Below are 19,051 nucleotides of genomic sequence, written 5' to 3' on the forward strand. Positions count from 1 at the left end.
AACTCAATTTGCCCATTTCTTTCTCATTTAGGTGATACTACAGGCAATGGTGTAACCAAGTCCTATGAGTGCTTGCTCATCATGCAGAAGACCTGGGTTTGCCTCCCTACTTGGGTACAATGTGTGAAACCCAATTCTGATGTTCCCTGCTGTGACATTGCTAAAATATTGATAAAAGTGCAGTGAATCTCAATGCACTTACTCACATCATCATAAATATCATGACATCTTTTATCTGATTACCTTCTTGCTTCTATGTTTCTAAAAAAAAAACCAATAATTGTACCAGGAGGCTCACAGTACCAGGATCTATGTCATACAGCAACCGCACCATTTTGCTACAACTCTGTCAACTAATTGTGTTCCAGTCATTTGAAATAATTGAAGATTTGTCGCAGTGACCAAATGACCAATCAATCGATCACATTTTCTCAAGTTTATGATCATGATATAATAATTATCACTTCAAAGTGGCAAGTTCCAAAAGAAAAGTATAATACATTATGAAAAACAACTTCTCTATATATTATGATGCAACGTTTTCGTATAGCTTCATACATTGTTGCCAAGCAAGTCGCATCATTTTACATTGTATGTAAATTTTGCAAAAGGAATCTATGCAGTTTCTAAAGCAAACAAAAGTCATCAGAAGATGACATATTCCCCCGGCCCCCACATATTTGAAAGGACAAATCATCTGACAGTTACTTGATGTTTTCTTAGATAAGTTTGACTCATTTCCATGGAAGTCATGAAAAATATAAATGCCATAAATCTGTAAACAGCAAAAGGCACCACTTCAAGATCTGTCTCATATATCTGCCAAGATCTGTCAAAAGATATCAAATGTTTTTTGAGTTGTGCTCTGGAAACGAAGCCTATCCCTTCATTTTGAGACTAAGTCAGAACTGTTTCCATGGAAACCAGGAAAAATAAAAATGCCAAAACACTGTAAATAGCAAAAGGCACCACTTTGTGATCTGCTTCTAATATCTGCCAAGTTGTGCTGTAAGATATTGAATAGTATTCGTGCTGTGCTCCGGAAACAAAGCCCATCACTCCATTTTGAGACGAAGTCAGAATCGTTTCCATGGAAACTGGGAAAACGATGAGTCACAAAAAGCTGTAAATAGCAAAAGGCACCACTCTGGGGTCTGCCACATACATCTACCAAGTTTTGCTGACAGATATTAGGAACTTTTTGAGATGTGCTCTGGAAACGAAACAGACCTCTCACTTTTCAGACAAAGTCCGAAACGTTTCCATTGAAACTGAGAAAATAATATATCACAAAAACCTGTAAGTACTAAAAGGCACCACTTTAGGTTTTGACTGATGTATCTACCAAGCTTTGCTGAAAAATATAGAACGGTTTTGAGTTCTGCTCCAGAAACAAAACACACCTCTCACTTTTGAGACTATGTCTGAAATGTTTCCATGGAGACCGAGAAAATCGTAATTCACAAAAAACCTGTAAATAGCAAAAGGCACCACCTTAGGTTCTAATTGTTATATCTACCAAGTTTTGCAGAAAAATACTGAACGGCTTTTGAGTTCCACTCCGGAAACGAAGCCCACCTCACCATTAGACTAACACCAAAATGTTCCATGGAAAAACAAAAAACAAAAAAATGCCAAAACTCTGTAAATAACGAAAGGCACAACTGTAGGTTGAGATTATTATATCTAGTAAGTTTGGTCTAAAAATATTGAACGGTTTCTGAGTTATGCTCCGGAAACAAAATGAATATGGACGGAAGGACGGATACGGACGAACGTACTCACAGATGAGGCATCGACTATATCCCTCCGCAATACATGCCAGGGGGATAAAAAGAAAACAAAACAGATAACCACATTATTCTTATCTGCAATAACAACCTGAACAGGAAATCTGGAAAATGATGCTAACCAATTTTGACAATTACTTGAGATTCCAACCAATTCCCAAACCTGCTAATATGTATTTGTACTGATGTTACCTCTGGTACACGTCCCAGATCCTCAAACTGCAATGGATGTTTGTAGCCTTCCACCATGAGGTCAGTGACCCACCAGAACACAGCCTTGGACAGGAAGTTGACGTAGGAGTGGGCGTACCGTGTGTGCTCTAGGTCCTCTGGGGGCTGTTGTAGTCGTGGGCGCTTGAAGAAGTAGTACCTCTGAAAGAGACCAGGAACAATTACTTCCTTACTTAATCTTTTGTACAAGTTAAATAGTGGGAAAACACATTTTATTCCAGGAAGGCTATGTCATCTGAGGGTAAGGATATTCTGCAATCAGAAACCAACAGTGATTTTTAAATCAGTGTTTCCGTTATCTGGTATATACTAAACTTTGACTGGGACAAAGATAGATTGTTTGGTAATTTTCTGAGTCTGTTGGTCATCGTGTTCAGCAAATTTTTAAATAAATTTTCATATGACCGCTGTGACTATTTGTCTTTGAAAAAGATGTTTTAACAATGACAATGAGGTGTTGTCAAATAAAAAATAGCAGTTGTGGAAAACTCCAGGCTAAAATTATTGTCCGATTGGCTCAAAAGCAGACCGATGAATTGCAACTTATTCAAAAACTAATAAGCATAACATACTCAGTGAAACACTGATTATAATCAAAACATCATACCAACTCTGTGAGGTTTTTGCACGATTTTTGTCCTAATGATAAAAAAGTTGTTTAACATGCTATCATGAAAATGTTGAAACCGTTCACTGGGAGGAGTGCAGAGAAAGGCACAGCCAGGTGTTCCAGAAGCACGTGCACAAGTGCCAAGATAGTTGTATATTCATTAACCTGTGCTGTGCTGTCTCCATACTTTCTCGCACACGTGACTGTCCCGCTCTCTGCACTCCTACCTTGTAACAAATAGTGAACTGTGTCAGTATTTTAATGATCGTTTGTTAAAGAACTTGTTTATTTTAAGGAAAAATATTCAGCAAAAACCTCTCAGAATTAGCATTATGTTCTGATTATGATCAGCGTTTCATTGAGTATATTATGTTTATTAGTTTTTTTAGCTAGACTGCGATTCATCGGTTCGCTTTTGAGCCAAACAAACTATAGTGGCATTTACACATTGCAATACCCTTTATAGTTTACATTTCTGATGGGTTGTTTGGGTGCAAGGTCTCATGCACATTGAAAAGTGTGGTCCCTTGACTGGTGAACTTTACAAATGACTGGTATTTGAATTGCAAGGCAGTCATAATGTTCAGCTGTAAAAAATGTCAGCGGAAACACTGCCTTAAATGGGTTAATCTTGTAAACGTTTGCTAACATCACTTTGCAACTTTGTTTTCTACAAAAATAACCATGTTGACTTTGTCATTAGTGAGTGAGTGGGTGAGTTTAGTTTTATGCCGCATTCAGTAATATTCCAGCAACATGGCTGATGGATTTACCTGGATTACTGCAAATGATGTGTCTAGAATGGTGTGAATGATCTACCTAGAATGGTATGACAGACTCACCAGAAATGAGTGAGTGAGTTTAATTTTACGCCGCTCTCAGCAACAATCCAGCTATAAATGAACCTAGACCAGACAATGCAGTGATCAACAGCATGACCATCAATCTGTGCAATTGGGAACAATGACATATGTCAACCAAGTCAGCAAGCCTGACCAGCTGACCCTGTCAGTCGCCTCTCACGACAAGCATAATCGCCTTTTCCGGCAAGCATGGGTTGCTGACAGTGTATTCTTCCCCAGTCCTTAGATTTTAGTTGTGTTCCACTAAATGGAAATAATTCAAAGACTGATAGGAATGTCCAACTGAACAATCAAACAAAATTTTCCAGAATCGCATATGACAGCATATGACAGCTTGCCACAATGCCCTTTACCTAATCACTGTACAGTTCACTAAGCTGAGAAGAATTATGTATGTTCAATAATCGCTGCTGTCAAGATTTCTATGGTTAGTAAGACATTTCAAATATTTACATGGACTTGGTGCATGAAGACATACTTATTTCTTTACATAATTCAATAAATGGATTCACTGGTGCATCATTAGGTTTCAGCTCTATACACCCATGGCAAGAGAAACTCAAACTGAAAACTAACAAAAGAACTCTTGTAGTTGGATACTGCTGAAACACAATAACATACTTCAGAGTTGTTAAGGGAAAAAACAAGAGTCATCAGAAAATGACATATCCCCCCTGCCACCACATATTTGAAAGGTCAAATCATCTGACAGTTACTTCTTGATTTTTTAGATGAAGTCTGAATCGTTTCCATGGAAATTATGAAAACTATAAATGCCATATATCTTTAAAAAGCAAAAGGCACCACTTCAATATCTGTCTCATATGTCTGCCAAGATCTGTTGAAAGACATCAAAGGTTTTCGAGTTGTGCTCCAGAAACAAAGCCTGTGCCATGGGGATAAAAAAAAGCAACCAGACCAACAGACAGGTTACTCTTGAAAATTAACTGTCCGAGATGACAACAGACTGTTCTGGATGGTCGGGCAGGCAAATGATGCACTCTCAAAACATTCATTATTGTCATATCAGCACTGATTGCCTCCAAAATATTTCACAATTTTTCAATCGTAAATAAAAATGAAGTTCCAGGTAAATTAAAATGAACTTTCTTAAGAGCATATAAGATGACTGGCATTTGTCTTGCAGGGCAGGTATATTTTAAATTTTACAATATGTCATTGTGATAAGTGACACCCAAATGCAAAGGAAAACAGAGTCATATTTTGAAAAGGTGTGGAACACCAGAAATAGGCTTCACACATTTACTCATGTGCACAGTTGAAACTGGGTCTTCAGCATGATGAGCGAATGTCTTAACCACTAGAGTACCTCACAGCTCCTTATCAAATTTTAATATCAAAATGAGGTATTCATGAATAGGCCCATGTATTGATCGTGACTAACAAATTGAATTCATAAAAGGATTTAAAGGAAGTGAATTAAACGTGCCCTTGTAAACAACAGTAAGACAAAGAGAAGAGGTCAAAATACAGGACAATTACTTCAGATAACAATGATAACACTGTGAATCAACATCTTCCAGATAACAGCCTGCTTACATCACATAATCACGCCTTGTTTTTGGAGACATCCTAGATTGCAAACTCTAGTCGATATATATCTGTATGTCAGAGTGTGAGAAGAAAGCCACAAAACGTGTGCAAAATTTCTCTGATTATTTTGTGGGATCCTTTATGATGTACACTAGTGCACTACTGCACTTCTCCTCACCTATATAAACTTGATGTTTCACTATCAATTGATAACAAAAATAATCATGTTAATCATTCTGTACACGTTTACATACAAATTACCTGTGAAGGACAAGAATCAATCAATTTACAGATGATGTGATAGTGGCTTACCCATTAGATATTGATAAAAGCTCACATTGACTTGAAGTCTGTGTCTTTTAATTATCCATCAATAGACCCATCATTGACCATGATAATTTCAATAAATGTAAACGTTTCTATGGCATGTATTATTCATGTAGTAAAACTAGTACTGATGTACAAGAATATCAATTTCCATTGATATAGTGTCAATGTTTGGAATTTATTCATATTTTGATAATGAGACACACAATGACTTGTGTTATCTCCTGCGTGACCTTTGCATTCCAGGTAGATACAATTAGAGTACAGAGAGAAGACGTTACGCAGGTTTTACATCGCTTGTTTGAAAGCAGGGCTGGGACAATACACTATGTCACAATAGCATAGATACTGCAATATTTTACAATACGTATCACTTTACATACACCTTGAAAGAATGACACAGTATTAAGATTTAAAAAATGATTATTCAGGGTATTTGTGTGTAACAATGACACTATTGTTATAAAAATAAGTAACCCTATCATACTTGCACATTTTTCTCTACATATGTACTATAACATGTTTAAGATAATACTGTTTCGAAAAAAGTTGTGTATCGTTTTGTATCGATACACCAGTCAATGATATGACTGCTGTATCAAACCTGACTGTATTACGATGTAGTGGTGCATGGGTGAATCATCCCAGCCCTATAGGGCTGTAACAATTCAGCTGAATTCATCGAAAATCAAATCTGACACCATAGTTTCAACTTTTGATAACCTTTATCTCTATTTCAATTAGATATTTGAATACCTATAAAAATTAATTCCACACATCCAGAATGTAATTTTGACTCCAACTTGAGCAAATTCGATAGCTGAAATAGGGTGCAATGTGATTGGTTATATTTATATATATATATATTTATATAGCACCAATATCCAAACCACCCGCTCAAAGGTGCTTCGTTTTCCCCTCAATCATTGGATGTCAGTCTCAAATGGTACATTTATCAACCTCAACGATGAAAAAAGCCCACAAAATTGGAGGTCAAACAATTCACTGATTTTCCACCATCGCTGGGGGGAAAAGTGGTTTCAACAGCTATGCTGTGCTGCGCTCATAATGCATGTGTAGTGAATATGTTCGCGGAGCTTGAGCGTATGCCTGCCCGGAGTATGACGTCGTGAGCAGTAGTATAATCATGGTTGTGGACACAAATAACCAAATAATCTACTGGTTACATTAAAAAAAACAACATGTTGATTGTGATAAGCAAACTCTGTCACAGAGGAAACTCAATGCCTGGTTTATTGACACCTACATGTTTGCCTGTCACCTGTCTGTCGGCTAATGACAATATGCAATACACAACTTCAATCACTGACCACCTGCAATTAACACCTATTGGGCTTATAAGCCATGAACAAAGAGCCGACTAAGCGTATTGGGAAATGAACCAATGGCCGTTGAAAAAGCTGCATTACACTTGAGTGCACACCTACCACCTCTGACTGGGTTCAGTATCGAGACTGCATCATTTCGGGGGAGGTAAAGCCATGTACAAAATATTGCACTTTTGATTTGCAATTATATGCTTATAATTTTGTATATTATTTTTTCTTAATCATGAATAAGTGATAACTGTGTTTTAACTATGTTTGATGTTTAGGTTGCATGTGACCTTTAAGAGAATGATCCATTAAAAACTAACCTGCATTATAAGTGAAGAGAGGTAGTGGGGTAGCCTAGAGGACACAGCATTTGCTTGGCAAGGTGAACAGCTGGGTTCAATTTCCCACATGGACAAATTGTGTGAAGCCCATTTCTGGTGTTCAAAATAGTGTTATTACCAAAATATTGCTAAAAGCGGTGCAGTACTATACTCACTCACTCACTATGAGTAAAGAGAGAAAAACGTAAACTTGTACAAATTTGTACTATGAAAAGAAACATGTATAATGCTATTGGATAGAAATGAAACAGCATACCTGTACTCTCAGCAAGTTCAACTCCACAATAAAGATGATGAGATATGCCGTGATAGCCATCCATAGCAACCAGGGTTTCAGATATTCTAAAGTCAGGTTGTTTTTGTAAAGTGAAAATGCTTTCAAAACTTTGAGAATGATTGCACTTGGCCAATACACCATCAACACCAACAGAAACTTCGGGGAATTCCACATCTCCACATTGTGGTAGTAAGTGATGCTGACGATGGTACCCACTGTAGTAACACACTGAGGGATGAATGTATGGTAGTTCACTGTGTCAGGGTCATTGGAGTCAGAAATCACTCCCTCAGCAATCTGTACAATGTTGATGATTATGAGAGCGAGCGTTGAAATCCAGCGAAGATTGTGCCCTGGGAAGTGGACCCATGTTTTCACTTTGATCTTCCCCATTACAGAATGGTTCCACACGGTTAGGATAAAGATACATATGAGAGCAAGAAGAGCATGCGGAATCATGTTCAGAACATCAACAAAGCAGGTGTTCAGAAGAACGCCCTTTTTGACGCTCATTGCATCTTCCTTGCTTCCACAGAACCCCATTGTTAAAGAGTGTTTCACTGTACCAACCTTACTTTCTGTCCATCATTGTTTCTTTCGCCTGGCTCAACTCTCTTTGCAATGTGATGTACATTACATTTTCTATAATTTCTACATACTTACATAATCATGAATTTGACAAGGTCGTATAAACTGTTTTGATCAGATTCATTGTTTATCAATAAGTGTTTAAAAATCCACCTTTGATGATTATAATATATCCTGTGAAGTACGCTATCAAGAATTTCCAATGTTGCTACCAATATTTAATCAGTTACTATCCATCAAACAACAATGTTCATAACTTGTAAAACTGGGTTGTTTCGTAACCACTGTCACGTCACACCCTGCCAATATATGCCTCATCTCAGATATTAATCGTGCAATTCATCCCTTGACATTTTCGCAGGATTCTCATCTTTTGGTTCTCATATACTACCCACGTTCTATCGGTCCAACCTCGCAATATATGTGCAGTTACCTACACATGCGGCAGATCTCTGCACGAATAATCCGAACCGAACTTCTCTTTAGTCAGCTGATAGTATAATGCACACAATACTGCATCCCTCGTTCAGTCCTTATCTGACAGCTCGCGACACACCTGAGCTACTGCCCAACAACACACTGAATAATACCTTATTACGCTTTCCGGTATGGGAAGAAATGTAGTTCTGTACCAAAAGTGTGTTTATTGCTACGCGTCATCTGTTTAAGAACACTGAATTTGCAAAAACAATCGTTACATACATCTTGTTGCTTTATTTGTGTATGTGCATGAAGAACGGAGACGATTTAGAAAATCACAAGAATTCCATATCGATACGCCATATTATAAAGCTGGTATTCAGGAAAACTAAAACGGAAAAAATACATTTTGAAGCCTATTCTACACTGCACTGAGGAATATTTGTCTTTGACAAGCTTGGTAAATAGAATACATATACTATCCGATGCAAAATGATGAGATAGAATATAGTTAAAAGGTAAAATAATTCCAAAACTTTAGGTCGTGATGTGTTTGACGAAACACAATTTGCTTTTCATTTTTCTTATGTTTTAAACTATTTGCTATATATAACTATATATATATTGTTTTTGTTACGTTATCAGTATTTTGAAATCATACGGAGAAAATAGAAGAGTCTAACAGTGAGTCAGTGAGTTTAGTTTTACGCCGCACTCAGCAATATTCCAGCTATGTGGCAGTACTCGAGTCTGGACTGGGCAATTCTAGTGATCTACAACACGAGCATCGATCTGTGCATTTGGGAACCGATGGCAATTGTCAACCATGTCAGCGAGCCTGACCACCCGATCCCGTTAGTCACCTCTTACGGCAAGCATGGACTATTGAAGGCCAATATTCTAACCCTGACCTTCAAGGGTATCTATCAGTAATTCAGAGAGAATCATTATTTGGCCTTCCTTCCACACGAGTTTGACCTTAAAGAGTCCGTTTATCACATCGAAGACCCGGCATGATTGGGTTTAACATGAAATATAGCAATCACGTTTCAAAAACATTGTCGGCACATTAAAGAGATATCATACCAATACTGTCTAATATACTAGATATATTTTTAAAATGTTTTCCAAATGCGTCATGCAGTAACATGAGTGAACTACTTCACAACATGTCATTGAAATGTTTTTATTACGTTGTAGAACACATGTGTAATGAAACATTGTCATCACGTTTCAAAAACACTGTGGACACATATCCCAAATCATTGATATAATGTCTAAATCTCTTAGAAATACCGAACATGCTTCTAAAATCTTTTCAAAATGTTATTGAAAAATGTCATTCTACAACATGGTTGAACTATTTCACAACGTCATTGAAATGACACTTGATGTCATTTCCATTGACCCAGAAGTTACTTCAGTATACAACCCCAACCCAGCAGGCACAGGACGTCTACTAGACGCCTAGAGGAGGTTTAAATCTGGCTTAGACGTATAACAACGTCTTTTATACGTTTATTCAGTGTGCCCATTTCAACGTCTAAACCCATGGGTTGATTCAACGTTTAATAGCTGTCTGAAGTTCGACAAGCATTTTCATATTTTTATGTTATTAGTTGTTTTGTATTCCTTCTTGAAATATGCTTTCTCCACCAAATGTGCAACAGGTCTTAGGTGTGTAAAATTACGGACACGTCATGGTTTTGCAATATTTTGTGGATGTGACAAGCATAAAATTAGAATAAACCCAGCAACAATAAGTGTTACCATCCCCAAAAAAGTATTAAATCTTTTGTGCCAGTGTGATTTAGATTTATCTGTCCCTAAATACTTAAGTAAGGCACATGGGCGAGTATATGGGAATATAGTTATAAATAGTTGTCGTCCGACCTCCGTTGTGGTCTGAAAGGCACGCGAATAAAACATATTTTTTAAACATTTCAAACATTTCAGACAAAAATATTTTGAACATCGTAAAGTTAAACGTTTGAGAAAATGTTTCTAAAACATTTCCAGAACCATACAAAATCACGTGAATAGAACAAAAAATGTTTCTGGAACATTTCATGAACTGTTTTGGGATGTTTTAAATCGTTCTTGTGTTAGCTGGATAGCAGGGCCTCGTATGTAGATGGCCGGTTAAATGGTTAAATCAGTAAAAACAACTTGCTTAAGGCTGGTTAAAGAGTAACGATCGTGTTTAAAGACATGTGTTTAAAACCTAATTATAATACCTCGAAATCATCGATGTCCCTGTCTAAATCATCTCGACATTTACCACGTGACTGCATTGTTCTAACGGATTTACGACCAACCCATGACCCACAAGCTATACTTTACTGTACAGAAGTAGCTCACATAAACCTGTGACACGTATGAGGATGACCCTTTCACCTCCCAAGTGCTCGAATTAAACTGAGTGCGTGAGTGATCGAGTGAGTGAGGCTTTATTCCGCTTTTGGCAATATTCCAGCAATATCACGACCGGGGACACCATCAATGAGCTTCACACATTGCACCTATATGGGGACTTCGGTTTGGCACACATGCAGACAGCGATGTGCAATACAAACATGACACCCGACACACATTCCGACACTTTAAACGTCAGTGTTGTCCTTAAACCAGGTAAAGTAGTACGGCACGCAATAGCGTCCCATTTATTGCATACAATCATTATCTGATAAAACGTTTAAGGACACACACCAAAGCCTACACCACACAGTACTGTAGTGGACCGAATGTCAGACCACAACCTTGAAACAGTGGAGGTGAATGAATGTTGTGTTATGACGCCACAAAATCCATCCCATATTACAGATGCATCATGCCGGTCGAATATGATCGAGTTTTCCCAACACATTTATGATTTTTAGCAATGGCTACCTGTCAGAGTGTAAAGCTACCCACATGCTGGACCAATCAAATCAAGCCATCACGTTCAGACACGTGAACATATCTATGCCAGTGTTATCATGTATAGGAGAGACATATTGCATGCATAAACACTGATGCGTTTACATCACCATGTAGACTAACATTTAGTCTCCGAAATGAACATTGCAGACAAAACGATTCAAAATAACACTCATAGAATATAATGTATAATTAAAAAGATCCAAAAGACCTTCTGCATTTTCAGAAACCGAGGTCATCTACACTTGCTATAAGCAAATTCCAGACTTACATGGTTTTCTTGGATATAATGTAATTTAGAACTACGCATGTCTCCATGGTGTAGCGGTTAGAGCGTCAGTCCGAGGAATTGAATGTCGCAAGTCCGGGCGCGTTATACCAAAATATGGTACTTGTTGGTCCCTGCCTGGTTCTCGTCATATACTGGGTACAACAAAAACTTGTCGGCTCAGAGTCAGTAGAACGTGTTTGAGTAGGGTATTCATGTGGTTTCTGACCGACTCAAATACGGTTGAACTGACACTGGCATGTATCGGGTCTAAGTCCATCTAATTCCCACCATAAATATCTCCATAATATGCACTAACCATTACGAGCGGTATCTAGAACGGGCTTAACTATTGAACGACCGGGTAAGAATTGGCCCATAAGGAACTGAGTGGTTACATTAACAGGGGAAAATTGGACCTAGGTTTACCAATATTTAGGGTATGTGTCATTTTGGTGGGCAGACAGGAAAGCCGCCCGTGAGGGGACATTGTTGAACCTCTGAGTGAAGACTGCTTCGAAATGGGTTGCAGTTGTTGGTGCTGGATTAAGAGAGTCCAGCCAAGTAGAAGCGGGTCCATCTAAATACAATGGCATTGGTGCTGTCGAAGGCAATCCATCTTCTTTAGCCATTGTCGGGCGTCGCCTGTCCCATTGAATTTGGGCACCAAATGTTACTAATGCCACACTGGGAGACTGTATAACGTGGAGCTCCTGGTGGATGAGCACCCTGGTGATGTCACAAAAGGTGTGTTGGTGGTGCCGCAGATGGTGTGTTGGTGATGTCACAGAGGGTGTGTTGGTGATGTCACAAAAGGTATGTTGGTGATGCCGCAGATGGTGTGTTGGTGATGTTACAAAGGGTGTGTTGGTGATGTCACAGAGGGTGTGTTGGTGATGCCGCAGATGGTGTGTTTGTGATGTCACAGATGGTGTGTTGGTGATGTCACAGAGGGTGTGTTGGTGATGCCGCAGATTGCGTTTTGGTGATGTCTCAGAGGGTGTGTTGGTGATGTCAGAAAGGGTGTGTTGGTGATGCCGGAGATGGTGTGTTGGAGATGTTGCTGAGGATGTGACCGTTATGCTGCAAGAAACAAGATACAATGACAGATTAAAGATTCTTGAGATCTGAGTCAAATAACTTCCAGCCACAGGTTTTGCAAAACCAATGTGACTGTTCAAGATCTGTGTTTCCTCAAGGGATAAAATTTGAAATCCTTGCATGAGTCAAATAATTCAGCTGCATTTTCAGAATGGTTTTTAGATGACTAGGTACTCGTCCATTACAACTAGAGCAATAAGAGCGAACTGGATTCCCAGGTTAGAATTTGCCCAGGTAATGGGTCAGTTCAGTCTAATCATGATCCAATCCAGGACGCAATACATTTAGAAGATAAACATCATGTGTTGGTCAATTTCCGGGTGTTATCAATAACACCCGGAAACTGACCAACACATGATGTTTATCGACATTGTAAACACAAAAGTAAACCAAAGGGTTTTACTGTCTGCACTAGTTTACATCATTCTGACTTTACGTCACAATATGATTTGAATGACGTCACCACTGTTGATGACTCAACAAAACAATTGTTTGCGAGGTCAATGCGCAGTGAAAAGTCTTGTAGTTTCCGGGAATCTAATACCATTTGATCATGTTTATCAACCAATAAGATTACAGAACACAGTGACTTTTGGTTTACAATTATGTTTAAGTTGATTTGGGAATAATAGCCACAGCGGAAGAAATATGTATGTGTTAATATTTCTAGTAATCCAAAATGATTTTCAGTAAACAAAGGAATGCTGAAGGACTGCGACATCCATTGATTGTGAATGTACATGAGGTCTAGACATGGTCTACCATTGTTCATATGTATATAGGTGTCATTGTGTAAATAAACATGTACATTTCAATGTCTGTCTTTTCTGTCTTTTTGTTTATCTAAAAATGCATGAAATAATTTGGGTGGAAAGCAGCAAATGTTTGCTGTACATTTGGACACTCAAGTGAAGAAACACTGCCAACTGTAAGTGATTGAGTGACTGGTATTACTTAATGCCTCATCAGCAGTTTTACAGCTATGTATGTTGAGAAGTGTCTATTGCTTTCAGTATTTTAAACACAGCATCATGACAACAGTGGGTATGTTGAATACAAAGATGAAAATTCATAAAGTTCAAGTTCATGAGAAATGCTTGTGTGCCAGGGTTTAGTCAAATGAGCCAAAGGACAAAAGGGCTGAGAAAGGTCAAGGAAAATGTCAAAAGGGCAGAGGTGAGATTGAAATCAACCATGCCCAAAAGTCAAAAGGGCCTTATTCAGAGTTATATGGGTCGAACAGAAAAAGGTTTGCAAAGATTTAAATTATTTATTCACACAGCACTGAAACGTAATATTATCATAACATTCATAATATAGCTGCGAGGAGTGATCAGGGCTTATTGGCTTTATTACCATTTGGCAATTTGCTTCTGTCGCTTAGTTATAATATTAGCAATGGCTGCACATACATGGATCACAGGACGGTCAGTAATGGTAACTGTCTCATTCCTTATCTGAGAATTCTTACTGGCTTTGAAAGAGATGCTGTCTTTTTAGAACATCAAGGAAGAAACATAATGGTTGTACATTCAGTTGCAAATGATGCGTTCGTGTTAAATAAACAAATTACATTGCCTTTAGTTTTGACAGTGGTTTGCTGTTAAATGAAAATGTTTGAACTGGAGTACTGTGGTTCCTCTAATTTTCTATCAGTTTATATAAATGTTACAGACGTGGATCTGGATGTAATCCATAAAGATTGTTTATAGATATGTTAGGTTTCGTAAATACATGTATGAATTTGCGTTCGATCCAATAAAAAATCATGTCAGTAGAGATGGTGCACCTGTTTCAGATCCAGTCATCCGAGAAAAATGGATTTGGTTTGTTTGCAACCGGAAGACATAAAAATAGCATGTCATGTGTACAAGCCTTCTGCTTTGCCCAAACCAGCTGTATAGTATGCGCAGGTTAGATATGGTGACAAACGTGTCCGCCGTCTCTCCGCCCAAATACCGTATATCCATTATCTCCGGAACTATTATACGTACAGAGTTGCGATTTTGCACACAGCATCCCCCTGACTGTATCTAATGATGCTGTAGAAATGAACATCACGTCTTTTTAGAACATCAAGGAAGAAACATAATGGTTGTACATTCAGTTGCAAATGATGCGTTCGTGTTAAATAAACAAATTACATTGCCTTTAGTTTTGACAGTGGTTTGCTGTTAAATGAAAATGTTTGAACTGGAGTACTGTGGTTCCTCTAATTTTCTATCAGTTTATATAAATGTTACAGACGTGGATCTGGATGTAATCCATAAAGATTGTTTATAGATATGTTAGGTTTCGTAAATACATGTATGAATTTGCGTTCGATCCAATAAAAAATCATGTCAGTAGAGATGGTGCACCTGTTTCAGATCCAGTCATCCGAGAAAAATGGATTTGGTTTGTTTGCAACCGGAAGACATAAAAATAGCATGTCATGTGTACAAGCCTTCTGCTTTGCCCAAACCAGCTGTATAGTATGCGCAGGTTAGATATGGTGACAAACGTGTCCGCCGTCTCTCCGCCCAAATACCGTATATCCATTATCTCCGGAACTATTATACGTACAGAGTTGCGATTTTGCACACAGCATCCCCCTGACTGTATCTAATGATGCTGTAGAAATGAAATCATTCGGATTTCAACTTTTGTTGCTATGGCAACCATGGAAAACGAAAAACTCCAGGATGGCGGCCAAACGGCTAGAGATATCGAATTTTGACCGGTGCCAAAAAAGATCGGCATCAAGACACATACCAAATATGCTTACGCATATAGTCAGTTTTCCTGTGTTTCTGTGCAACACCTGCGCAGCTACTGTGATTTTAAACTTGTATCATCAGAATCTGCCGAAATCCAATATGGCCGCCAAACAATTAATATTTTGACATGCATCAAAGAACAATATTGTTCAGCACATCAAGTTACAGCATGCTGCCAGATTCTAGCTGTGCATGTAGTTGAATAGTAATGGAGCTATGATTTGTTTAAACTACACCTGTGCAAATTTCAATCAAATATGACCGCCAAACTACGCATCTAAGACCAAAAACTGTTAAGCATCTTATGTTGATGCATAATGCCAATTTTCACGTGTCTCTGTGCTGAATCTGAGCATCTACACTGTTTCTAAAGTATTTCATCAGAATTTGAAAATGCAATATGGCCGCCAAACAATTGACATTTTGACATGCATCAAAGAACAATAAATGTTTAGCACACCATGTTGCTAGATTCTACCTGCGTGGCTGAAATAGTCATGGCGCTGCGATTTTTAAAAGGTGCTTTTGAGTTTTGAAAACAGATGCAAAAATCTAGATATCCGTAACTGATCAAGATTTGGCAACATAGCTCGAGGTAGTTCATATTTGAGGTATGTGCTCTATATATACCAATATGCAAAGTTCTAGATGTCAAACATTCCGAGTTATGGATTACGGAAATGCCTACCCATCAAAAAAGTGAATTTCCTTGAATCCAATGTAGCGACCAAACGGTGACTCTTAGTCCCATGGGTCTTACAGTTGACATTGAAGGTAATCGGGTTCCGGCACACAGTTTCGGAGATTATTGCTTTTGAAATTGAGATTATTCAATTAATTTTGAATTATCTGCTCTTTGCTATGGGTCCTAGAACCTTGAGATTTTTGCAGAAACAACTCCAGCAGCGTTGACACCTTGGTTATTTTTTTCAAGCGATTCTGTCCCCCTGGTGCTTTTTGTAGGCGTGGAGCAAAGTACGGCGAAATAATAAATAATAAAAACATTAACAATTCCAATAAGTCTTCTGCCTAGCGACAAAGAGCCCTAAGAATGATAATGACATGGCAATAGCCACTCATGTCTTTAATGGCAATACATATAGTTCATTATTTAGTAAATACAAGTTCACTTAATTCAAAATAATAAAATGGTAATGGCCAAGCATGTCTTTAATGGCAATAGATATACTTTGCTTTTAAAGGCAATGGTTACTTCATACTTCACACAAGTTCATTCATACACTTTGGGCATACATTAGAACACATTGTCAAGAGGCAAAGATTTCAGACTGGTCAGACTGGTCTGGTCAATCACAGCCAAACTGTAGAGCGAATAGTTAAGCGCAACAGAGGGAATAATGATCCTCACTGTCCCTTTTTGCTTCGCTCACATATACACAAGGGGCATGCACTGTCCATGTTAAACTACCATTTCCCCGATAGACAGTTAATCTCGGTAGAGAGCGAGTCACAAACTTCGTAAGATTTTGATATTTCCAAGAAGTAAATGTTGATGAAAGACTTGTCTTATATGCTGAATTGTCATGGATTATAACCCCTACGCTCCCATTTGGTAATGACACTTTATATTCTATTTACATTTGAAGCATTTCGTGACATGTCGGCGTAAAAAGCCGTGAAATGGACCTAATCGTTTCTAAACATTCCACGTATCGTGCATATCTAGGTTACATGAGGTTGTGGAGCCGCTGTTTCACGATGTTGGCCTCTGTCAAAACACACATACTGAGGTACTGACGAAAACAATAACTGAATTCTTAGAACCACCCAATCCTGTGTATGAAAATAAATGTATTGGAGCAATTACAGCAAGTTTGACAGCCTTAAAGGACCATTAAACTCAAATTTTTTTGTACTCTTTTTATCACTGCATATGAAAGACTTTTGGTTAGTCATAATCGAAACACCGTTTTCTTTTCTAAAAAAACTTGTGGTTAATTAATACCAAGCGCTTCTCTCTCGTCTGCAAACGAAACCGCAGACAGGTTACGTAACTCTGTCGCCAGAGCCCTACAGTGACGTCATAGAAGGAACGGTTTCCAGTTAAATGTATAGAAAATGTGTAGGAAGCTCGTCATTTTGCTGATTTCTCGACGTCACCAAAGACATGCCGAATTGTTGTGTTGCCGTCAATTGTTCCTTGGGGTCTGGTGATGGTGTCACTATGCACAGATTTCCACCAGACTCCGTAGTTTATGCTTAATTGGTTGTTAGTGTGTGCGAAGTGAGCTTTGTGGAAACCTGTGGTATATACTAAATCTGATGGTTCGCCCCTTACCACGCTTCCAGGATAGAATATGGAGTTAAAGTTTCATCGAGTTTATAAAATTAAGACTGCTTACTTACACATTGCTGAGCAAAAGGATTTTGCATGGATATAACGCTTTCTTCCTCGGAAACAAGGTTGTGGTCGAAGTGACAATGTTATCGTAAGTAATATTATATTGACCGCTTTTTTGACCGATTCAAAAGAGTTAAATTGTTATGTTTTAAGCAATGTCATGTAAAATCCTAATGTCCATCAATAAAATACATATTTCACTACCAGTAGAAAGTAATTTTGATTTTGTAAGTCAGTGAAAACAAACTTAAATAGCATTCATCCTCAGACAGGGCGCCGCCATTTTTGAAAATCTTGAAGTCACGGGCTAAAGTCCGTTAGAATTATGATTTGTTCTCATCAAGTTACAAAATCAAAACTACTTTTTACTGGTATTTAAATATGCATTTGAATCATGGCCAAAAGGATTTTGCATGACACAACTTTTAACATAAGGACCTCTTCCAAGGAAGCAAGGTGGGGGTCAAAGTGACATTTATATTGCAAACAATGTTATATTGACCTCCACCTCACTTCCAAGAGTGAAATTGTTATGTTATAAGCAATGTCATGCAAAATCCTAATGTCCATCAATAAAATACATATTTTACTACCAGTAGAAAGTAATTGTCTTTTTGTAAGTAGGTGAAAACAAACTTAAATAGCATTCATCCCAAGACAGGGCGCCGCCATTTTTAAAAATCTTGAAGTCCAATCCATTTGAATTAATGGGATTATGTATGGTTTGTTCTCATCACGTTAGAAAATCAAAACTACATAAATATGTATTCGAATCATTACCAAAGGGAGTTTGCATGACACAACCTGTAACACAACCTAAGTGAGGTCGGGGTCGAAGTGAAAATGCTGCACGATAAATTTCTTCACTTGCTAAATTTACATGGTTTGTAACGTTCACTCACCAGTTTGTAGATACTTGTCAATATACGCCTTTACACTTGGTCTCATAATCCTAATTACTTTATAATCATACTTGTATGCATTTTGAAACTTAATAAAAAGAAGCGATTCTGCGAACAGGAATGTAATATGTAGAGATTTCATAGTTTTCCTACATGAATCATATTTCGCACCCACGCCCTAGTGTATGTCGTCTGCATCATTACACTTAACGACGAAAACAATGATTCTGTTGAAAGCTACGACAACTTATTAAAAACAAAAATGCAAATATTAGAATTAAAGTTATGGGAGCAATGTCAGGCTATTACCTTCAACGAGGAATGTATCGATCAATATCCACAAAAAGTGATATATAATTCATCTGCAGATTTCCCAAGTGATGTGTCTTTTAACAGTATAAA

The 19,051-nt window shown here is 37.9% G+C and overlaps 1 protein-coding gene across 1 annotated transcript in view; it reads right to left on the reverse strand.

The window, feature by feature from the left end:
- LOC137281932 (ATP-binding cassette sub-family C member 9-like) overlaps window positions 1-8,491 on the reverse strand; it is a 54,740-nt gene extending 46,249 nt beyond the window's left edge. The window contains exons 1-2 of the mRNA XM_067813662.1: window positions 7,310-8,491; window positions 1,983-2,162 (exon numbers count right to left, since the gene is read on the reverse strand). Of these exons, the coding sequence (XP_067669763.1) occupies window positions 1,983-2,162; window positions 7,310-7,873 (744 nt within the window). The 5' untranslated portion in view covers window positions 7,874-8,491. The remainder of the gene's footprint in view (window positions 1-1,982; window positions 2,163-7,309) is intronic.
- Window positions 8,492-19,051: the final 10,560 nt, after the last annotated feature.

Source organism: Haliotis asinina, chromosome 1 (genome assembly GCF_037392515.1).
Source record: "Haliotis asinina isolate JCU_RB_2024 chromosome 1, JCU_Hal_asi_v2, whole genome shotgun sequence".
Classification (NCBI taxonomy): domain Eukaryota; kingdom Metazoa; phylum Mollusca; class Gastropoda; order Lepetellida; family Haliotidae; genus Haliotis; species Haliotis asinina.